This window comes from Oncorhynchus tshawytscha, unplaced genomic scaffold (assembly GCF_018296145.1).
Source record: "Oncorhynchus tshawytscha isolate Ot180627B unplaced genomic scaffold, Otsh_v2.0 Un_scaffold_7219_pilon_pilon, whole genome shotgun sequence".
Taxonomy (NCBI): Eukaryota; Metazoa; Chordata; class Actinopteri; order Salmoniformes; family Salmonidae; genus Oncorhynchus; species Oncorhynchus tshawytscha.
Genome location: NW_024609719.1, coordinates 178,991 through 195,224, shown reverse-complemented (window position 1 = coordinate 195,224; position 16,234 = coordinate 178,991). Strand labels below are relative to the sequence as shown.

The 16,234-nt window shown below is 49.7% G+C and overlaps 1 protein-coding gene across 1 annotated transcript in view; it reads left to right on the top strand.

The window, feature by feature from the left end:
- The first annotated feature begins 1,559 nt into the window (after window positions 1–1,559).
- The window catches only part of mettl14 (methyltransferase 14, N6-adenosine-methyltransferase subun), a 62,120-nt gene continuing 47,445 nt past the window's right edge, over window positions 1,560–16,234 (top strand). The window contains exons 1-9 of the mRNA XM_042317244.1: window positions 1,560–1,789; window positions 4,997–5,085; window positions 5,335–5,422; window positions 5,922–5,999; window positions 6,262–6,349; window positions 6,933–7,023; window positions 7,464–7,605; window positions 11,793–11,885; window positions 15,611–15,727. Of these exons, the coding sequence (XP_042173178.1) occupies window positions 1,724–1,789; window positions 4,997–5,085; window positions 5,335–5,422; window positions 5,922–5,999; window positions 6,262–6,349; window positions 6,933–7,023; window positions 7,464–7,605; window positions 11,793–11,885; window positions 15,611–15,727 (852 nt within the window). The 5' untranslated portion in view covers window positions 1,560–1,723. The remainder of the gene's footprint in view (window positions 1,790–4,996; window positions 5,086–5,334; window positions 5,423–5,921; window positions 6,000–6,261; window positions 6,350–6,932; window positions 7,024–7,463; window positions 7,606–11,792; window positions 11,886–15,610; window positions 15,728–16,234) is intronic.

The following is a 16,234-nucleotide window of genomic DNA, read 5'->3' as shown; positions in this document are numbered from 1 at the left end:
TAAGATGAAATCGTCAACCCTGTTCCGGTCAACCTGGTTCCGGTCAACCCTGTTCCGGTCATCCTGGTTCCGGTCAACCCTGTTCCGGTCAACCTGGTTCCGGTCAACCCTGTTCCAGTCAACCCTATTCCAGTCATCCCTGTTCCGGTCAACCTGGTTCCGGTCAACCCTGTTCCAGTCAACCCTGTTCCAGTCAACCCTGTTCCGGTCAACCCTGTTCCAGTCAACCCTGTTCCAGTCATCCCTGTTCCAGTCAACCCTGTTCCGGTCATCCCTGTTCCGGTCAACCCTGTTCCCAACCCTGTTCCAGTCAACCCTGTTCCCTGGTCAACCCTGTTCCAGTCCCTGTTCCAACCCTGTTCCGGTCAACCTGTTCCGGTCAACAACCCTGTTCCAGTCATCCCTGTTCCAGTCATCCCTGTTCCAGTCAACCCTGTTCCAGTCATCCCTGTTCCGGTCAACCCTGTTCCGGTCAACCCTGTTCCGTCAACCCTGTTCCGGTCAACCCTGTTCCAGTCATCCCTGTTCCAGTCAACCCTGTTAACCTCTTGAGATGGGAAACTGGTGGTTTAGTAATTTGAACATCTGCTCTTTATGACGGAATGTTAAAATGAGGTGAAATTGCATGTATTGTTTCATCAAGTTACACTTCTCAAAAGGCAGCGAATTGGTTCAACGACCCTGCTACTGGAACGACCCTGCTACTGGAACGACCCTGCTACTGGAACGACCCTGCTACTGGAACGACCCTGCTACTGGAACGACCCTGCTACTGGAACGACCCTGCTACTGGAACGACCCTGCTACTGGAACAGCCCTGCTACTGGAACGACCCTGCTACTGGAACAGCCCTGCTACCCCCTGCTACTGGAACAACCCTGCTACTGGAACCCCTGCTACTGGAACAACCCTGCTACTGGAACAGACCCTGCTACTGGAACAGACCCTGCTACTGGAACGACCCTGCTACTGGAACGAACCTGCTACTGGAACCCCTGCTACTGGAACGACCCTGCTACTGGAACGGCCCTGCTACTGGACCCTGCTACTGGAACGACTGCTACTGGAACTGGAACAACCCTGCTACTGGAACAACCCTGCTACTGGAATTGGTGGAACGACCCTGCTACTGGAACAGCCCTGCTACTGGAACGACCCTGCTACTGGAATTGGTGGAACGACCCTGCTACTGGAACAGCCCTGCTACTGGAATTGGTGGAACGACCCTGCTACTGGAACAGCCCTGCTACTGGAACACAAAAATCTCTCTTTCCTCCTGAAGTCTACACCTTCACTGCTCTCTACAACAACATCTGAAAGCTATAGGTTGGTAGAGGCATGGGCTAGCTAGAGGAAGTTAACGCCCCTCTTCCAGCACACTTTGGGCGGAAGTAGAGAATTGGTGACAAACGGCCTTTCTGATGATCATTGTTCACAGTTTATTCACGGTGGAATAACGCGATACAACATCACCACCGTGTGGTCGCATCTACTCCATTGCACCAGCACAAAGACAGGAACGCGACGAACTATGACGCAAATTACATGCGCAGCATTCGAACCGGATGGACGTCATCACAACTCGACTAACGTTCATTGTTTTCGAGTAAAAAAAGCTTTTCGACCTCCGACACCGCCGCAAGAAAAAAACTAGTTTTAAACTATTTTTTTTTTGTGTAACTAACTAACGAAATACTTTATTAAACTAAACACCGATAAAGAAATGAATAGTCGCCTACAGGAGATACGGGAAAAGCAGAAGCTGCGACGCCAGCTTCTAGCTCAACAGGTAGCTAGCTGTAGCTAAGCTAGTTATACTAGCTGGGGAGCTAACATGCGTTGTCTTCTTGTTTTTGACTTTATTTATTTATTCCACCTTTTATTTAACCTGGTAGGCCAGTTGAAAACAAGTTCTCATTTACATCTGAAACCCTGACCAAGATAAAAGCAAAGCAGTTCGACACATACAACAACACAGAGTTACACATAAACAAACATACAGTCAATAATACAGTAGAAAAACAAGTCTATATACAGTAGTATACTAGTAGTATACTATATACAGTGTGAGTGAGATGAGGGGAGGTTACATGCTGGCCCACTAAAGACTTTAGCCTGGGGAAGAGACATCTATGTATCTAGCTACATAACTACCATACCTTGTGAGTTGACTAACTAATGTAGCTAATGTAAACATGTAACGTTATGCTGTTGGTGTTTGGTTTAACTGAATAGTATTAGGTTAACAGGTATTAGCATGACTTAACATGTCATTGACCTAGCACATCGTCTAAAGTGAGCCTCTACTTAGCTATTAACTTGTTGTTAGTTAGCAATCGGAGTTACTGTACATATTGTTGTTATTTAGCTATTTTGGCTTATTTTGTGCCAATTGACCTTGATTGAGTTGAGTGGAAAAAGCTAAACGTATATTAGTTAACCAACGCATGATAGTTGACCAAGTATCTTTTATCAACTCATAATAGTTACGTATAACATAATTGTTCGTCCGATACATTAGTTACTGTTATGACGTGAGAGCATTTTGTGCGTATGATTGTAGATAAGAGACGGATCGCTTCTAGATGAACCATTATCTCTGTGCATTAGAGGCGTCTCATACTCATCTCATATGTATATACTGTACTCTATATCATCTACTGTATCTTGCCTTTGCCGCTCTGTACCATCACTCATTCATATATCCTTATGTACATATTCTTTATCCCTTTACACTTGTGTGTGTATAAGGTAGTAGTTGTGGAATTGTTAGTTAGATTACTTGTTGGTTATTACTGCATTGTCGGAACTAGAAGCACAAGCATTTCGCTACACTCACATTAACATCTGCTAACCATGTTTTGTGACAAATACAATTTGATTTGATTTTAACATATGTTTATAGCTAAGAGACGGATCGCTTCTAGATGAACCATTATCTCTCTGCATTAGAGGCGTCTCTAACGCCCAGAAAGCTCAGATTCAACATCCCATTATTAACCAGCTCTGCAACCGTTCATGTCAAAATACGTTTATTGATTCACCAAATATGGAGTGTCGCTAAGCAACTGTCTTCATTTACTCCCGTTATGCCGGTGTGTATATACACTGAACTAAAATAAAATATAAATGCAACATGTAAAGTTTCATGACCTAAAATGATCTATAAGCACATAAAGCATATTTATGCACTAATTTGTCAACATCCCTGTCATCTCCTTTACAGCATGATCGTTATACAGGTGCACCTTGTGCTGGGGACAATAAAAAGCCACTAAAAGTTCTGTCTCAACAAAAATGCCACAGATGTTTCATGTTTTGAGGGAGCAATTGGCATGCTGACTGCAGGAATGTCCACCAGAGCTGTAGCCAGAGAATTGAATGTTAATTTCTCTACCATAAGCCGCCTCCAACGTCGTTTTAGAGAATTTGGCAGTACGTCCAACCGGGATCACAACCGCAGACCACGTGTAACCATGCCAACCCAGGACCTCCACGTCCGGCTTCTTCACCTGCAGGATCATCTGAGACCAGTCACCCAGACAGCTGATGAAACTGAGGAGTATTTCTGGCTGTGATAAAGCCCTTTGTGGGGAAAAAAAAACACATTCTGATTGGCTGGACCTGGCTCCCCAGTGGGTGGTCCTGGCTCCCCAGTGGGTGGACCTGGCTCCCCAGTGGGTGGGCCTATGCCCTCCCAGGCCCACCCATGGCTCTGCCCCTGCCCAGTCATGTGAAATCCATAGATTAGGGCCTAAGGAATTTATTTCAATTGATTGATATCCTTATATGAACTAACTCAGTAAAAATCATTGAAGTTGTTGCGTATATCTTTTTGTTAAGGATACGTCAGTTAAGAACAAATTACTATTTACAATCCGGCCAAATGCGCGCCGCCCTACGGGACTCCCAATCACGGCCAGATGTGATGCAGCCTGGATTCAAACCAGGCCTCTTGCACTGAGATGCAGTGTCTTAGACCACTGCGCCATTCGGGAGCCCAGATTACACTGTTTCCATGAGGTGCCAAAGAGGATTATTTTTTAGAGCGCTCCCGAATGACGCAGTGGTCTGAGACACTGCATCTCAGTGCAGGTTGGGAGTTTACTACAGCTCAATACATTCTAGTTGGCACCTCATGTTTACCTCATTACTGCCATGCAGGTTGGGAGTTTACTACAGCTCAATACATTCTAGTTGGCACCTCATGTTTACCTCATTACTGCCATGCAGGTTGGGAGTTTACTCCAGCTCATTTATTTAGCCCTGTTTTGGAGGTAGATACCGGCTATAACTGGAGTAAATAAAGGTCATAGCGAATCTCCATATTTGGTGAATCAACTCATGTATTTTGGTGAATCAACTCATGTATTTTGGTGAATCAACTCATGTATTTTGGTGAATCAACTGATGTATTTTGGTGAATCAACTGATGTATTTTGGTGAATCAACTCATGTATTTTGGCATAACGCTTACAGAGCTGGTGAATGGGAGTATTAGTCTGAGTTATTATTTTATTTTTTTACATTCCGCACAGATACTGGTTCAGCTTGTAGCTAATCTTCGTATTGAACTAACTTGTCTGGTCCTCTCCTAGTTGGGAGCAAAGAGTGATAGTTAACTAGTAATGTTAGCTAAAAGCTAACTTGTCCGTTCCTGTCCTAGCTAACATTAATAGCTAACTAACTTGTTTGTTCCTGTCCTAGCTAACATTAATAGCTAACTAACTTGTTTGTTCCTGTCCTAGCTAACATTAATAGCTAACTAACTTGTTTGTTCCTGTCCTAGCTAACATTAATAGCTAACTAACTGGTCCGTTCCTGTCCTAGCTAACTAACTTGTCCGTTCCTGTCCTAGCTAACATTAATAGCTAGCTAACTTGTCTGTTCCTGTCCTAGCTAACTAACTTGTCTGTTCCTCTCCTAGCTAACTAACTTGTCTGTTCCTGTCCTAGCTAATATTAATAGCTAGCTAACTGGTCCGTTCCTCCCCTAGTTAGGAGCAGAGAGTGCGGACAGTATAGGAGCCGTTCTGAACAGCAAAGACGAACTGAAGGAGATTGAGGAGACCAGAGAGACATACAGGTATACACACACACACACACACACACACACACAGAGACAGACAGACACACACACAACTGTCACACACACACAGAGACTACTGTCACAGGTATAGACACACACACAGACTGCTGTTACAGGTATACATACACACTTCCAGCAATCATTGAGTGTTTCTCAATTCCTTGGGGACAACAGGAGTGTGCACATTTTTGTTCCAGCCCAGCCCAATCACTTGGTTTAACTATTCCACAAATTGTGTATGTGTAGGGCATCGTTCGATGCTGCCGGGCCGAGCTCCAAGAGGAAGCCTCAGGTGGAGGGAGAGGACACAGAGGAGGACGTTGAGGAGCCGAAGGTAGGAACACACACACGTCACTGAGAGAAACGTCTCTGTAATAGACTGGATCACTGAGAGGAACGTCTCTGTGATAGACTGGATCACTGAGAGGAACGTCTCTGTGATAGACTGGTTCACTGAGAGGAACGTCTCTGTGATAGACTGGGTCACTGAGAGGAACGTCTCTGTGATAGACTGGGTCACTGAGAGGAACGTCTCTGTAATAGACTGGGTCACTGAGAGGAACGTCTCTGTGATAGACTGGGTCACTGAGAGGAACGTCTCTGTGATAGACTGGGTCACTGAGAGGAACGTCTCTGTGATAGACTGGGTCACTGAGAGGAACGTCTCTGTGATAGACTGGGTCACTGAGAGGAACGTCTCTGTGATAGACTGGGTCACTGAGAGGAACGTCTCTGTGATAGACTGGGTCACTGAGAGGAACGTCTCTGTAATAGACTGTGTGTGTGTGTGTCTGTGTCTCTGTGTGTGCGTGTCTGTGTCTGTGTGTGTGTAGGAAGAGTTGGAGATGCAGCCGCCAGATGAGAGCAACCCTTATGAAGAGGTCTACAAGGACTCTACCACCTTCCTGAAGGTAACACACACACACACATACACACACACCACATTTACACACACACACACCACATACATGTCAACACTGTTGTTATAGGTTAACTGTCTGTCTGTCTGTATCAGGGTACCCAGAGTCTGAACCCCCATAATGACTACTGTCAACACTGTTGTTATAGGTTAACTGTCTGTCTGTCTGTATCAGGGTACCCAGAGTCTGAACCCCCATAATGACTACTGTCAACACTGTTGTTATAGGTTAACTGTCTGTCTGTCTGTATCAGGGTACCCAGAGTCTGAACCCCCATAATGACTACTGTCAACACTTTGTCGACACCGGACACCGACCACAGAACTTCATCAGAGACGTCGGTACGACAGTGTGTCTGTAATCTGTGTCTGTGTGTGTAATCTGTGTCTGTGTGTAATCTGTGTGTGTAATCTGTGTGTGCGTGTAATCTGTGTGTGTGTGTGTGTGTGTGTGTGTGTAATCTGTGTCTGTGTGTGTAATCTGTGTGTAATCTGTGTGTGCGTGTAATCTGTGTGTGTGTGTGTGTGTAATCTGTGTCTGTGTGTGTAATCTGTGTGTAATCTGTGTGTGTAATCTGTGTCTGTGTGTGTAATATGTGTCTGTGTGTGTAATCTGTGTGTAATCTGTTTGTGTGTGTAATCTGTGTCTGTGTGTGTAATCTGTGTGTAATCTGTGTGTGCGTGTAATCTGTGTGTGTGTGTGTAATCTGTGTCTGTGTGTGTAATCTGTGTGTAATCTGTGTGTGCGTGTAATCTGTGTGTGTAATCTGTGTGTGTGTGTAATCTGTGTGTGTGTGTAATCTGTGTCTGTGTGTGTAATCTGTGTGTAATCTGTTTGTGTGTGTAATCTGTGTCTGTGTGTGTAATCTGTGTGTAATCTGTGTGTGTGTGTAATCTGTGTCTGTGTGTAATCTATGTGTTTCAGGTCTGGCAGACCGGTTTGAAGAGTATCCTAAACTCAGAGAGCTGATCAGACTGAAGGATGAACTGATCTCAACCACCAACACTCCCCCCATGTAGGTCCCAGTCATTTAACCCCCCCCATGTTTACCCCCCATGGTCCCAGTCATTTATCCCCCCATGTATATCCCAGTCAGGTCCCAGTCATTTAATCCCCCCCATATAGGTCCCAGTCATTTTTCTCCCCCCCATGTCTCTGGATAGGAGAGTCTGTTAAATGACTCCCTGATAGGAGCGTCTGTTAAATGACTCCCTGATAGGAGAGTCTGTTAAATGACTCCCTACGGTAGTGACTCTGGATAGGAGACGTCTGCTAAATGACTCCCTGATAGGAGAGTCTGTTAAATGACTCCCTACTGTAGTGACTCTGGATAAGAGAGTCTGTTAAATGACTCCCTACTGTAGTGACTCTGGATAGGAGAGTCTGTTAAATGACTCCCTACTGTAGTGACTCTGGATAGGAGCCGTCTGCTAAATGACTCGCGTGTTAATGTAGGTATCTGCAGGCCGACCCAGAGCACTTTGACCTGCGTGATCTGAAGACTAAGTTTGATGTGATCCTGCTGGAGCCCCCACTTGAGGAGTACTACAGAGAGTCAGGAATACCCCACACAGAGCGCTACTGGAACTGGGACGATGTGAGTTACTGGGGGGGTACTGGACCTGGGACGATGTGAGTTACTGGGGGGATAGGAGAGTACTGGACCTGGGACGATGTGAGTTACTGGGGGTTCTACTGGACCTGGGACGATGTGAGTTACTGGGGGTTCTACTGGACCTGGGACGATGTGAGTTACTGGGGGGTATTGGACCTGGGATGATGTGAGTTACTGGGGGGTACTGGACCTGGGACGATGTGAGTTACTGGGGGGGGTACTGGACCTGGGACGATGTGAGTTACTGGGGGTACTGGACCTGGGACGATGTGAGTTACTGGGGGGTACTACTGGACCTGGGACGATGTGAGTTACTGGGGGGGGAGTACTACTGGACCTGGGACGATGTGAGTTACTGGGGGGGGTACTGGACCTGGGACGATGTGAGTTACTGGGGGTACTGGACCTGGGACGATGTGAGTTACTGGGGGTACTACTGGACCTGGGACGATGTGAGTTACTGGGGGGTACTACTGGACCTGGGACGATGTGAGTTACTGGGGGGGGGTACTGGACCTGGGACGATGTGAGTTACTGGGGGGGGGTACTACTGGACCTGGGATGATGTGAGTTACTGGGGGGTACTGCAGAGAGTCAGGAATACCCCACACAGAGCGCTACTGGACCTGGGACGATGTGAGTTACTGGGGGGGGTACTGGACCTGGGACGATGTGAGTTACTGGGGGGTACTGGACCTGGGACGATGTGAGTTACTGGGGGGTACTGGACCTGGGACGATGTGAGTTACTGGGGGGGTACTGGACCTGGGACGATGTGAGTTACTGGGGGGGGTACGACTACTGGACCTGGGGGACGATGTGAGTTACTGGGGGGGGGGTACTACTGGACCTGGGACGATGTGAGTTACTGGGGGGGGTACTGGACCTGGGACGATGTGAGTTACTGGGGGGTACTACAGAGAGTCAGGAATACCCCACACAGAGCGCTACTGGACCTGGGACGATGTGAGTTACTGGGGGGTACTGGACCTGGGACGATGTGAGTTACTGGGGGGTACTGGACCTGGGACGATGTGAGTTACTGGGGGTACTGGACCTGGGACGATGTGAGTTACTGGGGGGTACTGGACCTGGGACTGATGTGAGGGACGATGTTACTGGGGGTACTGGACCTGGGACGATGTGAGTTACTGGGGGGTACTGGACCTGGGATGATGTGAGTTACTGGGGGGTACTGGACCTGGGACGATGTGAGTTACTGGGGGGGTACTACTGGACCTGGGACGATGTGAGTTACTGGGGGGTACTGGACCTGGGACGATGTGAGTTACTGGGGGGTGAGTACTGGACCTGGGACGATGTGAGTTACTGGGGGTACTACTGGACCTGGGACGATGTGAGTTACTGGGGGTACTGGACCTGGGACTGTTACTGGGGTACTGGACCTGGGACGATGTGAGTTACTGGGGGTACTGGACCTGGGACGATGTGAGTTACTGGGGGGTACTACTGGACCTGGGACGATGTGAGTTACTGGGGGGGGGTACTGGACCTGGGACGATGTGAGTTACTGGGGGGGGTACTACAGAGAGTCAGGAATACCCACACAGAGCGCTACTGGACCTGGGACGATGTGAGTTACTGGGGGGTACTGGACCTGGGACGATGTGAGTTACTGGGGGGGGTACTGGACCTGGGACGATGTGAGTTACTGGGGGACTGATGGGGGGGTACTGGACCTGGGACGATGTGAGTTACTGGGGGGTACTGGACCTGGGACGATGTGAGTTACTGGGGGTACTGGACCTGGGACGATGTGAGTTACTGGGGGTACTGGACCTGGGACGATGTGAGTTACTGGGGGGTACTGGACCTGGGACGATGTGAGTTACTGGGGGGTACTGGACCTGGGACGATGTGAGTTACTGGGGGGGGTACTGGACCTGGGACGATGTGAGTTACTGGGGGGTACTGGACCTGGGACGATGTGAGTTACTGGGGGTACTGGACCTGGGAGATGATGTGAGTTACTGGGGGGGGTACTGGACCTGGGACGATGTGAGTTACTGGGGGGTACTGGACCTGGGACGATGTGAGTTACTGGGGGGTACTGGACCTGGGACGATGTGAGTTACTGGGGGGTACTGGACCTGGGACGATGTGAGTTACTGGGGGGGGTACTGGACCTGGGACGATGTGAGTTACTGGGGGGTACTGGACCTGGGACGATGTGAGTTACTGGGGGGTACTGGACCTGGGACGATGTGAGTTACTGGGGGGGACGATGTACTACTGGACCTGGGACGATGTGAGTTACTGGGGGGGGTACTGGACCTGGGACGATGTGAGTTACTGGACCTGGGGGGTTACTGGGGGTACTGGACCTGGGACGATGTGAGTTACTGGGGGGGGTACTGGACCTGGACCTGGGACGATGTGAGTTACTGGGGGTACTGGACCTGGGACGATGTGAGTTACTGGGGGGTACTACTGGACCTGGGACGATGTGAGTTACTGGGGGGGGGTACTGGACCTGGGGCGATGTGAGTTACTGGGGGGTACTGGACCTGGGACGATGTGAGTTACTGGGGGGTACTGGACCTGGGACGATGTGAGTTACTGGGGGTACTGGACCTGGGACGATGTGAGTTACTGGGGGGTACTGGACCTGGGGCGATGTGAGTTACTGGGAGTTACTGGGGGGTATGTACTGGACCTGGGACGATGTGAGTTACTGGGGGTACTGGACCTGGGACGATGTGAGTTACTGGGGGGGACCTGGGACGATGTGAGTTACTGGGGGGAGTACTACTGGACCTGGGACGATGTGAGTTACTGGGGGACTGGACCTGGGACGATGTGAGTTACTGGGGGGGGGTACTGGGACCTGGGACGATGTGAGTTACTGGGGGTACTGGACCTGGGACGATGTGAGTTACTGGGGGGTTACTGGGGGTACTGGACCTGGGACGATGTGAGTTACTGGGGGGTACTACTGGACCTGGGACGATGTGAGTTACTGGGGGGGGGATGTGAGTTACTGAGGGTACTGGACCTGGGACGATGTGAGTTACTGGGGGGTACTGGACCTGGGACCTGGGACGATGTGAGTTACTGGGGGGGGTACTACTGGACCTGGGACGATGTGAGTTGGACTGGGGGGGGGACCTGGGACGATGTGAGTACTGGACCTGGGACGATGTGAGTTACTGGGGGGTACTACTGGACCTGGGACGATGATGGAGTTACTGGGGGGTGTGAGTGGGGGGACCTGGGACGATGTGAGTTACTGGGGGGTACTACTGGACCTGGGACGATGTGAGTTACTGGGGGGGTACTACTGGACCTGGGACGATGTGAGTTACTGGGGGGGAGTACTGGACCTGGGACGATGTGAGTTACTGGGGGTACTACTGGACCTGGGATGATGTGAGTTACTGGGGGGTACTACTGGACCTGGGACGATGTGAGTTACTACTGGGACCTGGGACGATGTGAGTTACTGGGGGGTACTACTGGACCTGGGACGATGTGAGTTACTGGGGGGGGTACTACTGGGGGTACCTGGGGGACGATGTGAGTTACTGGGGGGGGTACTACTGGACCTGGGATGATGTGAGTTACTGGGGGGTACTGGACCTGGGATGATGTGAGTTACTGGGGGGGGGGGGACTGATGTGAGTTACTGGGGGGGGACCTGGGATGTGAGTTACTGGGGGGTACTGATGACCTGGGAATGAGTTACTGGGGGGACTGATGGGACGATGAGTTACTGGGGGGGGACTGGATGGGACGATGAGTTACTGGGGGGGACTGATGTGAGTTACTGGGGGGTACTGATGGGACGATGAGTTACTGGGGGGTACTGGGTAAAGAAGATGAATTTATAATGATGAAGATGTTTAATAGAAGCATTGTTTAATAAATTTTCTGTTGATTTCTCTCCTCCTCCCCCCTCCTCCCCCTCTTCTCTCTCCCCCTCTTTCCTCCCCCCTTCTTTCTCCCCCATCTCTCCCCTCCTCTCTCTCCTCCTGAGAATGGTAGTTATGGGGGGAGATACTCTTCTCTCTCCCCCTCTTTCCTCCCCCTTCTTTCTCCCCCATCTCTCCCCCCCTCTCTCTCCCCCCCCTCTCTCTCTCCCCCATCTCTCCCTCCTCTCTCTCCCCTCCCCCTCCTCTCTCTCTCTCCCTCTTCTTCTCTCCCTCTAGATAATGAAGCTGGAGATAGAGGAGATATCAGCCCTGCGTTCCTTTGTCTTTCTCTGGTGTGGATCAGGAGAGGGACTGGACCTGGGGAGAATGGTATTATACACAGAGAGGGACCTGGGGAGAATGGTATTATACACAGAGAGGGACCTGGGGAGAATGGTATTATACACAGAGAGGGACCTGGGGAGAATGGTATTATACACAGAGAGGGACCTGGGGAGAATGGTATTATACACAGAGAGGGACCTGGGGAGAATGGTATTATACACAGAGAGGGAGGGACCACAGAGAGGGACCTGGGGAGAATGGTATTATACACAGAGAGGGACCTGGGGAGAATGGTATTATACACAGAGAGGGGACTGGACCTGGGGAGAATGGTATTATACACAGAGAGGGACCTGGGGAGAATGGTATTATACACAGAGAGGGACCTGGGGACCTGGGGAGAATGGTATTATACACAGAGAGGGACCTGGGGAGAATGGTATTATACACAGAGAGGGACCTGGGGAGAATGGTATTATACACAGAGAGGGACCTGGGGAGAATGGTATTATACACAGAGAGGGAGGACCTGGGGAGAATGGTATTATACACAGAGAGGGACCTGGGGAGAATGGTATTATACACAGAGAGGGACCTGGGGAGAATGGTATTATACACAGAGAGGGACCTGGGGAGAATGGTATTATACACAGAGAGGGACCTGGGGAGAATGGTATTATACACAGAGAGGGACCTGGGGAGAATGGTATTATACACAGAGAGGGACCTGGGGAGAATGGTATTATACACAGAGAGGGACCTGGGGAGAATGGTATTATACACAGAGAGGGACCTGGGGAGAATGGTATTATACACAGAGAGGGACCTGGGGAGAATGGTATTATACACAGAGAGGGACCTGGGGAGAATGGTATTATACACAGAGAGGGACCTGGGGAGAATGGTATTATACACAGAGAGGGACCTGGGGAGAATGGTATTATACACAGAGAGGGACCTGGGGAGAATGGTATTATACACAGAGAGGGACCTGGGGAGAATGGTATTATACACAGAGAGGGACCTGGGGAGAATGGTATTATACACAGAGAGGGACCTGGGGAGAATGGTATTATACACAGAGAGGGACTGGGGACCTGGGGAGAATGGTATTATACACAGAGAGAGGGACTGGACCTGGGGAGAATGGTATTATACACAGAGAGGGACCTGGGGAGAATGGTATTATACACAGAGAGGGACCTGGGGAGAATGGTATTATACACAGAGAGAGGGACTGGACCTGGGGAGAATGGTATTATACACAGAGAGGGACCTGGGGAGAATGGTATTATACACAGAGAGGGACCTGGGGAGAATGGTATTATACACAGAGAGGGACCTGGGGAGAATGGTATTATACACAGAGAGGGACCTGGGGAGAATGGTATTATACACAGAGAGGGACCTGGGGAGAATGGTATTATACACAGAGAGGGACCTGGGGAGAATGGTATTATACACAGAGAGGGACCTGGGGAGAATGGTATTATACACAGAGAGGGACTGGACCTGGGGAGAATGGTATTATACACAGAGAGGGACCTGGGGAGAATGGTATTATACACAGACCTGAGGGGTACCTGGGGGGAGAATGGTATTATACACAGAGAGGGACTGGACCTGGGGAGAATGGTATTATACACAGAGAGGGACCTGGGGAGAATGGTATTATACACAGAGAGGGACCTGGGGAGAATGGTATTATACACAGAGAGGGACCTGGGGAGAATGGTATTATACACAGAGAGGGACCTGGGGAGAATGGTATTATACACAGAGAGGGACTGGACCTGGGGAGAATGGTATTATACACAGAGAGGGACCTGGGGAGAATGGTATTATACACAGAGAGGGACCTGGGGAGAATGGTATTATACACAGAGAGGGACCTGGGGAGAATGGTATTATACACAGAGAGGGACCTGGGGAGAATGGTATTATACCTGGGGAGAATGGTATTATACACAGAGAGGGACCTGGGGAGAATGGTATTATACACAGAGAGGGGGGACTGGACCTGGGGAGAATGGTATTATACACAGAGAGGGACCTGGGGAGAATGGTATTATACACAGAGAGGGACTGGACCTGGGGAGAATGGTATTATACACAGAGAGGGACCTGGGGAGAATGGTATTATACACAGAGAGGGACCTGGGGAGAATGGTATTATACACAGAGAGGGACCTGGGGAGAATGGTATTATACACAGAGAGGGACCTGGGGAGAATGGTATTATACACAGAGAGGGACCTGGGGAGAATGGTATTATACACAGAGAGGGACCTGGGGAGAATGGTATTATACACAGAGAGGGACCTGGGGAGAATGGTATTATACACAGAGAGGGACCTGGGGAGAATGGTATTATACACAGAGAGGGACCTGGGGAGAATGGTATTATACACAGAGAGGGACCTGGGGAGAATGGTATTATACACAGAGAGGGACTGGACCTGGGGAGAATGGTATTATACACAGAGAGGGACCTGGGGAGAATGGTATTATACACAGAGAGGGACTGGACCTGGGGAGAATGGTATTATACACAGAGAGGGACCTGGGGAGAATGGTATTATACACAGAGAGGGACCTGGGGAGAATGGTATTATACACAGAGAGGGACTGGACCTGGGGAGAATGGTATTATACACAGAGAGGGACCTGGGGAGAATGGTATTATACACAGAGAGGGACCTGGGGAGAATGGTATTATACACAGAGACCTGGGGACTGGACCTGGGGAGAATGGTATTATACACAGAGAGGGGGGAGAATGGTACACAGAGGACCTGGGGAGAATGGTATTATACACAGAGAGGGACCTGGGGAGAATGGTATTATACACAGAGAGGGACTGGACCTGGGGAGAATGGTATTATACACAGAGAGGGACCTGGGGAGAATGGTATTATACACAGAGAGGGACTGGACCTGGGGAGAATGGTATTATACACAGAGAGGGACCTGGGGAGAATGGTATTATACACAGAGAGGGACCTGGGGAGAATGGTATTATACACAGAGAGGGACCTGGGGAGAATGGTATTATACACAGAGAGGGACTGGACCTGGGGAGAATGGTATTATACACAGAGAGGGCCCTGGGGAGAATGGTATTATACACAGAGAGGGACCTGGGGAGAATGGTATTATACACAGAGAGGGACCTGGGGAGAATGGTATTATACACAGAGAGGGACCTGGGGAGAATGGTATTATACACAGAGAGGGACCTGGGGAGAATGGTATTATACACAGAGAGGGACTGGAGGTGAGGTGGTGTTGATATACATGTGAGTCTGTTGAGCGTGAAAAACCCGGCAGCTTTGCAGTTCTTGACTCAAACCGGACCCCTGGTACCTATTGCCATACCCCTTTCAAAGGCACTTCAACCTGTTGTCTTGCCCGTTCACCCTCTGAATGGCGCATCACTGTCTCAAGGCTTTAAAAAAAAACATTTTATTAACAAGTGACATCAAATAAGGGATCTTTCACCTGGATTCACCTGGTCAGCCTGTCATGGAGAGAGCAGCTGTTCCTAATGTTTGGTACACTCAGTGGACACAAACTCACACACACCTGTTATTCAGCTGGTATTCTCCCTAAACCGATCTAATTATCTCCCCTCCCCCTTCACTCACCCCTCCTCCTCCTCTCCTCTCCCTCCTCTCCTCTCCCTCCTCTTCCTCCCCCCTCTCCCTCCTCCCTCTCCTCCCTCTCCTCTCCCCCCCTTATCCCTCCTCCCTCCTCTCCCTCCTCCACAGTGTCTGAGAAAGTGGGGTTTCAGGCGTTGTGAGGATATCTGTTGGATCAAAACCAACAAGAACAACCCTGGAAAGACCAAAACCCTCGACCCTAAAGCTGTGTTTCAGAGAACCAAGGTAACACACACACTCTCTCCTTTCCTCCTCCTCCCTCCCCCTCTCCCCCTCCCCCTCCCCTCTCCCCTAGGAACACTGTCTAATGGGTATTAAAGGAACAGTCCTCTCCCCTCCCCCCTCTAGGAACACTGTCTAATGGGTATTAAAGGAACAGTCCTCTCCCCCCTCTAGGAACACTGTCTAATGGGTATTAAAGGAACAGTCCTCCCCCTCCCCCCCCCCTCTAGGAACACTGTCTAATGGGTATTAAAGGAACAGTCCTCTCCTCTCCCCCTCTAGGAACACTGTCTAATGGGTATTAAAGGAACAGTCCTCTCCCCCCTCTAGGAACACTGTCTAATGGGTATTAAAGGAACAGTCCCCCCTCTAGGAACACTGTCTAATGGGTATTAAAGGAACAGTCCTCCCCCCTCTAGGAACACTGTCTAATGGGTATTAAAGGAACAGTCCTCTCCCCCTCCCCCTCTAGGAACACTGTCTAATGGGTATTAAAGGAACAGTCCCCCC